This window comes from Arvicanthis niloticus, chromosome 2 (genome assembly GCF_011762505.2).
Source record: "Arvicanthis niloticus isolate mArvNil1 chromosome 2, mArvNil1.pat.X, whole genome shotgun sequence".
Classification (NCBI taxonomy): domain Eukaryota; kingdom Metazoa; phylum Chordata; class Mammalia; order Rodentia; family Muridae; genus Arvicanthis; species Arvicanthis niloticus.
In genome coordinates, this window is record NC_047659.1 from 130,038,127 (window position 1) to 130,051,347 (window position 13,221).

The window sequence follows — 13,221 nt, forward strand, 5'->3', positions numbered from 1 at the left end:
AAGAGCATTGCCTATAATTTCTGGGACATTCTGCCTTGTGCCGTAGGACTGAAACCCATAGTTAAAAGGCAGAAACAATTTGTGGCCTTTACTTAGAAAAAAATCACAGGTAGCTATGTCCTTAGCAAAAAGAGCTGGGGCCAGACTCATCTTGAACTTCAGCTGAGGACTGGGACTAAACAACCACTTGTCTTTCAACTTAATACCTCTGACCATATCAGATCTACTGAAGGGTGCTGAGTGAGTGTGAGGTTACCCCACTGAACCAACTTAGTGACCAAAACAAGCCTAGATCTGCCTTACATTTTAGTTAGATGCCTCTTTCCCTTAGAGGCTTCCCCTACGTAGGACATAAATTCCCCAGGGGATTTACATCCATGTGTCATCCTGTCAGACTGGGAAGACTCAACAGCTTCCTGCAGGCTGATGCACCCGGTGTGTTCTGAACCTGCCCACCAAGGACTCAAGAGATAGTTACATGGTAGATAGATAGCCCTATGACCTGGCTCTCAGATTCAACACACAACTTCTTTAGGACCTGAGCTGGCCTTGGGAAACGCCAGATCAAGAGCAGACCGTGATGCTGTTGAACTGCTACCCCTTCACTCTGAGGTGGCTTTATTTTGGGAGTCCCCTTTTCTTTATGGCCAGTGATGCCATGCCAACAACAGTCAGTTGCTATGAGGCTTGGAGGTGTAGGGTTGACACTGGTCCTCTAGTAGGCTCCTGGGTCCTTCTGCAGCGACAGGCCCTCCTTATCGAGCAGCAGGCTTTACTGACAACTCTTCTCTCAGGAAAAGAAAGGAACACAGGAGAACTTGCCCATATCCTCACACCCCATAGTTCATGGCTCTAAGATCAGACTTGCTTTACTCAGCACAGTTTTGCGTGGAAGCCATCACAGTGAGTTCAGGAATGCAGAAGACAGAATTCAAAGAACTGGAAGCTCTTCCTGGGGAGCTGAGGTAAAACCCCAACACCTATTACTTTTAAGGGTCAGATTTGCCCCCTGCCCCTAAAAATCAATAGAAGGGATTTTAGATTTTTGTTTATTAGTTCTCTCCCCACCCCCGCACACAAAGTCAGCAGATAAGAAGTGTCTGTACATTTTTATTTAGGAACAGTTAAAAGATTGGAAGTACCACTGAGGCCCATTCAAACTACACAAGCAGTTTTGTCCCTCATCCCATCCCTTATCCAAATTTGCAGATACAAAATCTAGGAAATGTGCAATTTGCATCTTGGAAATAGCAGCATCCCCATGGGGGACCTTAAGAGGCCCGGAGACTCAGCCCGAAGAGGTCATCTTGGCACCTCCCACCACACACAGCCCATACCAAAAGCAAAGGCTGTCTTTCTGTTCAAATGTTTCCCAGGGTGAAGGATTCCTACACTCCAGCCAGGTGTGGCCCATGCCTGTAATTCAGTGCTTGGGAGGTAGAGGCAGGAAGAGCACCCAAGTTTGAGGCCAGCCTGGTCTACAAAGTGAGTAGGCCAAAGTAGTACAAAGTGGGAGGCCAGCCAGGGCCACACAGGAAATACTCTCTCTACAAAGGTCTATGTGACAGAATATGCTGTTTCTTAGTTTGCTTTCACAGCTGGCCGCAGTAGCAGGTGACCCTTACTTAGCACCAGGATAGTCACTTCAGTTGTTCCTGGGAGACAGGAAGCACACCAAAGGCAGACTGTTCCAATCACTCCCAGTTGTACTTCTCAGCAGTCGGGCCCCCTGAGAACAAAGCCATCCACACTGAGATCAGAACACAAAGCAGGTGCTAGGGACCAGGAACCAAGACATTGTCAGCAAGGACACTGCAGGTCTTTGGCTGCCTCCCCAATTTCCCCAAGGGCTATGTCAGGACAACTCAAAGAACAATAGTCAGCAGGGGCCAGAAAAAGGTTGGCTCATTTTCTCTGTTTAATAACAATTATGACACAGTCTGACCTTCCTGGCAAAGCTGAACAAAGCCAGCTACTCAGAAGCATGGGAGCGAGACCAGTGCCCTGAGTGACCACTCCTGCCCTTGGCCCACCCAATTTCACAGAGCACCCTAACTCTGCTGGAACCCTGCTGAGGAGTGGGTGTTAAGCTCTCACTGCAGCCAGCCTTCTCACATGGGCTACAAGAACAAGACCAAACTGTGTGGACAGGAGCTAGGGACAATATCTTTCTCAAGCACAAACTGCAGGTTAACAGGGACCACATAATACACTTTTACCTACTGGACATGTCTCTTCTGGGACTTGCTTGGGAAAGAACAGAGCACTGGCAGTCCTTTTTATATTCTGTGTCTTGAGCAGGCTTTATCCTAGGCATTTTACCTTCAACTTGAGTTCTGAATAATTCTGAATCACCCACTTTCCATGGAAGGGAACACATGTCAAAAGGCATAGATCAAGAAAAGCTATTAACATACAGGTGCCCATCTGTGGGCACAGTACGCCAGTCTCTTGACAAAAGAGGCACTGATAGCAGGTAAATGTGCAGGCCCCTCCCTCTCAGGTGTTCTGACTTGCCATCTGCCCACTCTTGTAAATAGCAGGAAGACACCATGTAGCAAACAGTCCCTGCCAAATAGCTGTTCTCCCTCTGTTCTGCCTGGTTCCTGCCAGAGTAGCAGCAGCAAGGAGGGCAGAGATGACAGGGTAGTAACTTCACTGAATCCATTCAGTCTTGCATCCTTAAGAGACTGAAAAACCAAGAAAGCGGGTGCCTTCCTCTTCCTTGTACCAACCAGCGTCTGCCTTAGTCTGTAGCCCAAGTGTACCCTCCGGATTTACATCCCTGCTCTAGACTCTAGGGAGCTGGGAAGAGGTGTTCCTGCTAGACTCTGAAAACCCTGGTTTTCCAGTCTGGGGGACCAAGTTCATAGGATTGCTGGCTAGTGTTAACAAACACTCAGCCCCCAAAGCAGGCTCTCAGTCCTAGGACCATTCACCCTCTGAGCTGCTTTCACTCCATAACTAAGTACAAGTTCTGAACTCTGAGTACATTTGGGCTTGCCACTACCTAGTGGCCAGGAACTAGGGAACACAGACTCTAGCAGAAATAGACTCTGAGGACTGTTCCTTTTGGATTTAGCTAGTAAGCCAGGTAGCGATGTAAACAGCAGGCAGTATGATCGTCAGTTCTGTCATTACTGTCTAAACTAAACCCAGCTGAAGACCCCTCAACAGCCTTATCAGCCCTGGAATTATAGAGCTCAGGAACTTATCTGCACCACTGAACCAAGGCAGAAGAAACTGCAGTGTGGATAATTCAGGTTCAAGTCTTGGGATACCTGTGCTTAGAAAGGCCTGTGGGCTCTAGTGCTGTAACACATGGAAATCGCCTCATAAAAGTCTGGGCAGGATGGTGGTGAAGAGTGTGCAGTTAAGGGAAAAGACAAAGCTAAATCAGGGATGCTAAAGAGAAAGGTTCAGTCTGGTATAAGAAAAACCAGGCAGCATGCCAAAGTTTGGCCAGGATGAGCTGACCAAAGACCACCAAAGACCTTTATGTATCTAGAAAACTACTACAGAAAACTGAGTCTTGCAAATGAATGTGATATAAGTTCATCTGCAAAGTGGCTTTAGTAAAAACACAAATTCTAAGTTTTGTTTTAGGATTTTCTTGGCTGTTTTCCCAGAAAGTACCTTTATACACTTGGGCTGTGACAGAGGAACTGATTGAGCTGCTCCAATCTGAGGATTTTGGTCCATGTAGAGACTAGGAAGACAAAAGGCAATGGCTCAAGACTGGGACAGCTCAACACTCACCTAGAGGACAACATGAGTCTCCAACCAGAAAGGCTGCTCCCCCACCCCTGCCCTCCATCCACATGAGTGGCTGTGTGACAGATGTCCTAGGACCAGCAGGGAGGAAGGGACACAGATGTGACATAGCTACTGATAGAACAAGTAAAATCTCTGAAAGCAATCTGGATCTGGAGAGTACAGCTGAGCTTCCTGGTAGCACATACCCAAGGCCACCTGGGGACAGACAGGAGGACTCAGGTAGCCACCTACCAGGTCCCACCCAACTCCCCTTGTGCTTCCAGAGGGAAGGGTGCCCTCAGGCTAAGGTATTTTGTTCACCTGGTAGCCGCTGTCACCCAGTCAAGAGAAAAGTGCAAGGACAGTCACTAGTAGACCTCAAAGTCATCTAGGGAAAGGACTCCCAACACTAATACACCCAACTCCCAAAAGAAAAATCTCTGATCAAAACATTACAAAGAATATGCAAAGCTTATATATAAGTTTAGGTTTCAGTTAGAATTGGTTCTGGTTTATAACTGAACTGACAAACATATGTGAGTAGGAAAAAATCAACATACAAGACCAACAACAAAGAACACTTAGAATGTCCTGCCTCTGGTAAGTCCAAGTGAGTGCAGAGGATAGGACAAGACTTACTATCTCACAAAGCACACCTTGTTAGGAGAAGCACATTCCACTCTACCTCAGCAGCCCACAGCCAGCCTTCTACTGAAGGCACATTGAACAACTTGAGTCTCCAACTGTACAAGGCTACTGTGATGTCACATAGTAACCACAGGCCTGGTAGCTGCCAACCTACACCTCAACTCCTCTGTGGGTGAACTCACGCTTGGTATCCAAAGCCCCTCCCTAAAGTGCCTACTCCATTACCACCTCCCTCACCATTACCTCTCAAACAAGGTCCAATCCATAATTTCCCTCCCCCATCCAAGAGCAAAGGAAGCTAGGCCCATTTAGACTAGTGCATTTCCTACCTGGACAATCTTGCCATTACCAGCTCTGAGAAAGGTGTGCTAGGGCCAGTGTTACTGCAACTTCCCATCCAGAAGACTACTTAGTGCTGGAGACCAGGCTGCTCTCTGTGTCCTGTAATGTCCCAAGTAACTTAATGTTTCTGTTCCATGTAAATTGTTCAGACGTTTTTTATAGAGTCTACCATTCAGCTAGTGCAGCAGGGCTCTGGAGGTGAAGCCCAGCAGGCATCCGGGCTCAGGTGAAACACAGATGCTTTCTTAGACAGGAGATGGCTTCCTCTGCTGCTCCAGCTGCCCAGTATACTGTTATCTCTTCACACATAGACTACTTCCCCCTAGGGCATCCACATGAAGCTCAAATGTACATCAGATGTACATTTTTATGGATAAAGTATCAAATAGGTATGTGTCCTGTATATATGGATATGTAAATCTGCACATACACAAACACTAAAGGAAAACTTTTGGGCATCTGTTCTCTGAAGGAAAACAATCACCATTCATTCTTTCCAATTCCTCAAGGTTTGGGACCAAATAGCTTCACTCCCCAAATAGAAAGGATACAAAAATAGGCTGCAAAACTTGCCAAGTAGTCAAAAAAACCAAAACAAACAAAAAGCCCCAATCACATGTGAGGCCATCCCTATGGGAACAGGATGGACAGGACAAACATCTTATAATGGTTCCAGGGCCCTGGGTTACAAAGAAAGCCCTCTTTCCTGAAAGGCTGAGGGCTGCCATGTTCATCCTCAGACTATCCCCTCCCCTGGGAAGGGAGAAAAAGAACACCTAGAAGTTGACAACTACTTCTTGGTCAAAGCTCTTGCCCTCCTGTGGGTCTCCTGATGGAGTCTCCAAGAGGTAAGTGAGGCCATGGGTGACACCTTTTGTTTGTCATCGTTCCCTCCCCTGCCCTGCTTTGTCTACTGCTCTCAGGGAAGCCAGCCTAGGAGAGACTGGGGCTTTAATGTTTAATACAGCTCCCTAAGCAAGTTTTCAGTTGTTTCAAAGGCACCATTTCTTGTGATTTTAATTAAAAAGACATGAGGCTTAGGCACAAAGTAGATAGAGTGCTTGTTTCTCAGGTTGGGAATATAGATGTGGAACTTTAAAAACACCCTCACAGGAATCTGTCCAGTGATGTCCAGCACCTCTGGATCATGAAACCAGTACCTATAGCCTGGGCCTTTGGTGTAAGGCAAAGGCATTTTGCCAGGAACTCTCACCTGCAGGTCTTTGTGTTCACGACCACTCTAGCTCTAGTCACTTCAAATCTCCCAAGCCCTTCAGCCTCATTCTTCCTCCCAGCCACCATGTACTTCCTTCTGACCTGCAGGAGGCATTGAGTACTGTGGTGGCCAAAGCCACAGCAATTGGCTCTACTTTGACCACTTTTCTTTTGTTCTAAAGGAGTCTGAAGAGCTGAAGGGAGCATACAGGTCAGTAGATTGGGCTTTACAACAATGATTTCTTTAGTTGATCTGATAATGGAGAAGTTGGTCCATGATTCAAACTCCACAAAAAGCAGAATTACAGTTAACTAAAGAGAGTGGTTAGCATCCAATGGTAATGTCATAGCTTGGTTGTGTTCAGAACTGAGGGTAACAGTGGGCTCCGTGTCAATCAGAACACAAGACAAGCCTGGCACAAACTATGCAGTGCCTCCACTCAATGATGCAGAAATCTCTTCCAACAGTCTGTTCCCTTAAGAAGACAAGTAGGGCCAGGCCTGGTGCAGTTCTGAGCATGCCTGTGAGCATGCGCTGCTGCAGAGGATGAGGGTCCCTGTGGTCTCAGCTTCCCAGAGAACAGACATGGCACTGTCAGAGCTGTACTGCTTTAACCCGAGATCCTAATGTATTGAAAATGTCTGTTGTAGGATGCTTTATTAAATGTATATAGGCAGCTGTATATGCTAACAACTTGATTCTGGGTCTAGGTATATGCAATCTGAACTGTTTTGTCCCTGGGAGGGCAAGGAAAGGTCCTGCGCTGTGGGAGGATGGGCTGTTGAGAAACCATTGCTACTTGCTTAGAAGTGTCAGGCGGAGAATGGTTGGGGTGGCGGCAGGTTCTGGGCTCAGCGAGGCTCCAGAGGCTTTCCTGGTGCCTGGCAGCTGGCCATCAAGATGATATGCAGCAAGTTTGGCCCTTCCATGTGGCAGACAGCATCCCAGACTGGCCGGTCCTTCACAGTAATCAGATCAAATTCAGTCTGCTTCTGAGGAGAAAACACATACCTGTCACTCCATGGCAGCTACAACGTGTACAGTCCCCAGGGATGCCCAGTCCTCACTATCCTGGGCTGGTATCATTGGAGTTGGGGACTCCTTAATTCCACAAGGAATTCCATGCCACTGTCCCCTCCAGCCTGAGGGGAGGTGAAAGGGCAGAGTGTGGGTTAAGGACAGGATGCCAGCTCAACTGGACAAGCCCTTCAGATTTTTTGGCCTCCTGTCACTTGCCTAGCCCATCACCCCGGCCTGTTAACCCTGTGCTCTAATAGTCTGGAGCCCTGAGCTCTGACATCTCATGTATACCTTGCAGGTTGGAAGTCAAGGTCAAGGCAGTTGATCACTCTCATCCCATGTATATAGACAGGGCTAGCCTTTCCATTGAAGCTAGCTGGAGAACATGAAAAGCCATGGTACAGATAATGGACAAGCTTTGGAGGACAAGCTACCACTAGAGTTTGGCCACTCCTGCCACTCTACTCTGTTCTGCCATGCCTGTTACACCCACTCTCTTCTCTCCAGTTTAAAAAACATCATGGTACAATACACAGAACACAAAATTTCTCATCACAGCCATCCTAAGTATGTCTCAGTAGTATGTACGTTTTTGTTATGAACCAACACCCTAAATAGAAGTTCTGCATCTATTATATAACTGACAATTCTCTCAGAAGTAGCCGACATTCTACCTTCAATCTCTATAAATTTGTCCAGACTTCATAAAAGTAGAGTCATACAATATTTGCCTTTTGTGACTAGCTTATTTAACTTGGCATAATGTGTTCAAGTTCCATCCATGTGCCATGTATCAGAATTGTATTCCTTTTTATAATTGAATATTCCATTGTATATGTATATATGTGTCTATCTATCTATCTATCTATCTATCTATCTATCTATCTATCTATCTATCTATCTATCTGTGCATATGTGTGTGTGTGTCCATTTATCCACATTTATCCATTCCTGTGTTGTTAATGGATACACATTGTTTCCTTCTTTTGGGACTTGTGAATTCTACCGCTTTGAACATTCACACAATGCCAGTTCAGGCCCTCTTTTCAGTGCTAGGAGTGATACTTAGGAATTGGATGAGAAGCCTGTGTTCGGGAGCTAGTTTTCCCCACCTCTACATGTTAACAATAGCTGATTTAAGCATGAGCTAAAATCTCATTGTAGACCCTCATTGTTTCATATGCATTTCCCTAAAAACGAAAGATCTTGATCATCTTAAAATTTTCTTTAAAAAATAATTTTTAAGTCTATGGATGTTTTGCCTGCATGGATGTCTGTGTATTACATGTGGTGCTTGGTCCCCATGGAGGCCAGAAGAGAGCGTTAGATCTCCTGGGACTGGAGTTACACATGGTTGTGAGCTGCCGTGTGGGCAATGGAGACTGAACCCAGATCCTCTATGGGAGCAGCCAGTCATTTCAAATGCTGAGCCATATCTCCAGCCCAAGATGTTGGTTATTTTATTTTTTTTTTGGTTTTTCGAGACAGGGTTTCTCTGTGTAGCCCTGGCTGCCCTTGAACTCAGAAATCCGCCTGCCTCTGCCTCCCAAGTGCTGGGATTAAAGGCATGCGCCACCACTGCCTGGCGTTGGTTATCTTTTCATGAGCTTGTACCTCTTTGTTAGCTCTCTCCTTCTTAGGAGAAATATCTAGTTAAATAATTTATCCATTTTTAATTGGCTTGTTGTTGAAGTGTATTTCTATGTATTCTGAATATTAATGTTATCAGATAGATGATTTTCAGGAATTTTCTCATCTGTCAACTGTCTTCTTACTCTCTTGAGCAGTGGTTCTCAGCCTTCCTAATGCTACAACCCTTCAATACAGTTCCACATGCTGCAGTGACCCCCAACCATAAAATTATCTGTAATTTTGCTAGTAATGAATCATAACATAAATATCTGATATGCAGAAAATCTGATATTTGACCCCTGTGAAAGGGTCATTTGACCCACAAAAGGGTTGCAACCCACAGGTTGAGAACCACTGCTCTAGAGAGTGCACGAAAGCTTTTTATTTTTATTTATTTATTTATTTATTTTTTTAAAAAAAAGTTAGGGCCACATTATGTAGACCAGGCTGGCTTGAAACTTATATAGTCCTCCCACCTCAGCTTCTTGAACATTGAGATTACAGGAATGTGCCATCATTCCAGGCTCAATATTTTAAAATCTTGTTGTTGTTTTTAATCTGTTTTGGTATTTTGAGATTGGATCTTGCTATGTATCCCAGGCTAGCCTGGGATTCATAATTTTGTTTCTATTTCCTAAGTGCTGGATTAGAGATATGAGTCACCATGCCCAGCTCAAAGCTTTTAAATACTGATGCTGATCAATTTATTTTTTGTTGCCTATGCTTTTGCTACTATAATTAAGAAACCTCTGCCTAACCCAAGGTCTGAAAGGTTTTCACCTGTATTTTTTTGTGTTTATCACTTTTTTTTTGGCTGATCCATTTGTTTCTATTATGTGTAATTTGTTTATACTATTTTTTTTTTTCCTAAGCTGGCCTGGAACTGACTACGTAGCCTATTCTAGTCTCAAATTTGCAGTAGTCCTTCTCCTCCATCTCCCAAGTGCTAGGATTACGGGTATGAGCTAACATACTTGATTAAGTTTATATTGTTTTCAAAGCCTTCTGTTTCCTTATTGATCTGTCTGATTTCTGTTTGGTTTTGTGTTGAGAATTTCTCACTATATTGTCAGGTCTGATCTTGAACTTGTCAAGGGATCCTCTTGCCTTAGGCCCCTATAGGAATATGCCATCATATCTGGCTTCTGTGTGTTTTTTATGTCTAGTAGCCTATTAAAGTCTCTAAATATTTTTTATTATTTTCCTTTTAATTCTATCCATTTTTACTTTATGTACTTTTTGGCCCAAGTAAGTATGTTAATTACTGCTAAATCTTGAACTAGCCCTTTTACTGAAATATAGTATCTTCATCTGTCATAAATGTTTTATTCAAAGTATTTGGCCTCACCATAATAAAGCCATATTAGCTTTCTCTATACTTATTCTTTGTATGACATATCTGAGGCAGGAAAGCATAGGAGACAGTTTAGTTTGGAACCCCATTTGGCTTCAATTATGCACATATACACATACATACCCTTCTTGTAGCAATGCACTTGGCAGCCCAGTTCCTTCATCTGCATGTGCTGTGCACATATACTCTTTTCCAAACAGTGCACCTCCTAGAATTCCTACAACACATATGTCCTACAGGCCCCTCTAGTTTCCATTTATTGTCCTTTTTGTTTTCTGTGCCTCTGGGTAATTTCATCATCTCTTCAAATCCTCTGACCCTTTCATTCTTGCTCAAATCAGTTGCTTGGCCTCTCTAATAAACTTTTCATCTCAGTGGCTATACTGCTTTGCTCTGGAGTGTGGTTTGTTATTATAGTTTGTACCTCTTTAGTTAACATTATCATTGTGATGACACATTTTTTTTCTCCCTGATTTCTCTTCATTCTTCCCATGGTTTCCTGTATTTCACTGAGCAAATTGAAGGCAGATCTAAGATCTTTAACCAGTAATTCCAATCACTGCCTAGACTTCTTCAAGGGAAGTTATGTGTCAAACTCTTTTTTTCTGTTAATGGACATACTTTAAGTTTCTTTTTTCTGTTTTGTAATTTTCTATTGAAAATTGAACCTTCTAAGTAGGATATGTGGTAACTCAAAATTTAATTCTTTTAGCCTCCAGAATTGGTAATTTTTGCTCAGTGAGGGCTGGGGCAATCTGTTTTGAGATTTTCCCAAACTTCCTGTCAAGTGTGTACTCTTCATATGTGGGGTCATTGAAGTTTCTGCTGTGTTGTTTCTTTAAATGTTATTTAAATGTCTGGTTTGCTAAAAGGGGGAAGGACTCTCTTTAAATACCTAGTGGCTAAGAAGATGCTTTAGCCCATGGGGTTGGGGACAATGACTGGCCTCTATAATGGGAAAAATGTAGCAAGCTCCAAGTTTTGGAGGACAAAGTCATTACTGCCCACTGGCAAAAATAAGCCACACCAGCAACCTGGGCCATAGCTCTCATGGCTGCCTGCTGTGTAGAAAGAGGACTGCTGCACAGAAAACAGAAAGTTACCAAACTAGGCAAGCCTCTCCATGCTCACCTCTGGATGTTGTGAATGTTCAGCTGGCTGCTTTGCTAGTTCTTTTGGTTTGGTTGGTTTTGGTTCTGGGGTAGGGGATGAGCTGTGTCCTGCTCTGCCGTCTCTATACCATCACCCTTTAATCATTCTCATCCCTCTTGGGCTTGACATCCTGGCTGCTGGTCATCACATAATCACTGAAGTGGGGACAGTATATGGACACTTAGACTGATATATGCAAAGTCGTCCAGGTAAAGGGGAGAAGCCATCTATTCTGTACTGGAAAAGGGTGAAACCAAACATTAAAAAGCTGTTTCTTACGCCATCATTACTCCAGGATGTTTCTTACTCCATCATTACTCCAGGATGATTACAAGTCACCCCAAGTAGCACTCTGAGGACTGTGGAAATGGCTCAGTTGGTAAAGAACCTGTCATGCCAGCATAAGGACCTGAGTTCAGATCCCCAGAAACTATGTAAAAAGCCAGGCATTGTGGCATGCTCCCATAATCTCAACCCTAAGACAGTTTTAAGGGAAATATCATGCATGTCTAGATAATGCTGCTCCTGAAAGCCATGGTTATTAAACAAAACCCCAAGGCCAAAAGTGAGATATGCCTTATGAGTCGTTGGTCATAGAGCCAGAGTATGCACAAGTAGTACAAGTCAGTGTCATTCCTCTTGGTTGTCCATCAGAAGTGATTGATAGGACCCTATTACTGATGACACTGTATACCTTGGTTGCAAGGTATAGAGTTCAAACTGGAACTGAGCTGGAAACTTTGTCCATGCTGGCCAGCTTCCATAGTGCTGGAAGATGCTATATAATATACTGCTGAAGGAGAAAAGGCACCAGCAGTCTTAAATGCCTGTGAATTCTACAAACTACAATACCAATCTGTAAGGCAAGATGTGTTGGTCACTAGTGCAATAGTGACACAACGGTTCTATGTATAAACAACTGCTTTTTCACAGAAAAGAGAACTCTTGTTTGGTAAAACTCATGGCTAAGGCAATCTTAGGCTCTAGGGGAAAACTTATTAGTATTTTTTTTAGCTAGACTGTCACAGCACTGAGATGCCTAATAAAATGGCTGCTCAGGGTGCTAAGAATAAGTGATAGTTGAGTGTTCAGCCCTAAACAGGATGTTTATACTACTAGTCTAAAGCTCAGGGATCATTGTTTAAGAGAGGGTATAAAGTACAGAAAAGCCAGAGTACAAGGGCTGTGAAATGCTGTCTCTTGAGCCTGGCATGGTCAATGCAACAATGACCTCACAGCAGCTATCTTTAATTGGTCTATATAAGACTGGGCCTAGGAGGCTGGAGAGATGGCTCAGCAGTTAAAAACATACAATACTCTTGCAGAGGACCAAAGTTCAATTCTCAGCACCCATGTGGTAGCACACAACCTGTAACTCGGTAACCTGTAACATCTGTAGCTCTAGATCCAGGGGATCCAATGCCCTCTTCTGTCATCTAAGGGCATAAGGCATGCATGTAGTACACACACAAGTAAAACACCAATACATATAAAATTAAAATTAAATTTTTTAAATGGAGGGGTCTGGATCTATCAATAATCATGGATTGGGGAAGGGTTCATAGGACCCTGCTGAACTGTTGGCTGCTGATGGATTCTGGAGGGGAGGTAGCTGTATGTCCACTGAGAAGCTGCTAGGCTTGAATGGACAGTTCTAAGTTTATGGTTACACAGAGGATCCTGTTTAAACTCAGTAAGTCACCAAAACAGAAAGGCAAGAATTTGTGAGTAGGACTGGGAAGTAGAGTGAGTGAGTGAGTGTCACAGGAACGGACACACTTTATAATGCATCAAATTATCAAAGGACAAATTTAATAAAAGCTTTTTTTTTTTTTTTTTTTTTAAGTATAGAGACACACTTCAAGGGGGTGAGGGCAGGAGTGTGGAGGAAGGCTGGTCCCTGAAACACATCGGCTGGCCAGTCTAGTTAGTGAGCTTTAGGTTCACTGAACAACCTGCCTCAAAGAATAAAAGAACAGTACAGGAGAGGCATCCAATGTGGACCTCTGGCTTCCATTCTTAGATGCACATGCACACAAATATATACACAGAAAGAAAGAAATTGGGAGGAGGAAAAAAGAGAGGGAAGGAGAAGGAAAGA

At 43.9% G+C, this 13,221-nt stretch overlaps 1 protein-coding gene across 3 annotated transcripts in view; it reads right to left on the reverse strand.

Moving 5' to 3' along the window:
- Nucleotides 1-6,602: 6,602 nt before the first annotated feature.
- Zhx3 (zinc fingers and homeoboxes 3) overlaps nucleotides 6,603-13,221 on the reverse strand; it is a 100,345-nt gene continuing 93,726 nt past the window's right edge. For 2 of the 3 annotated variants that reach the window (XM_034494593.2, XM_076930160.1), the window contains exon 4: nucleotides 6,603-6,954. In XM_034494593.2, the coding sequence (XP_034350484.1) occupies nucleotides 6,944-6,954 (11 nt within the window). In that variant the 3' untranslated portion in view covers nucleotides 6,603-6,943. The remainder of the gene's footprint in view (nucleotides 6,955-13,221) is intronic. The other variant, XM_076930161.1, reaches the window with a different exon arrangement.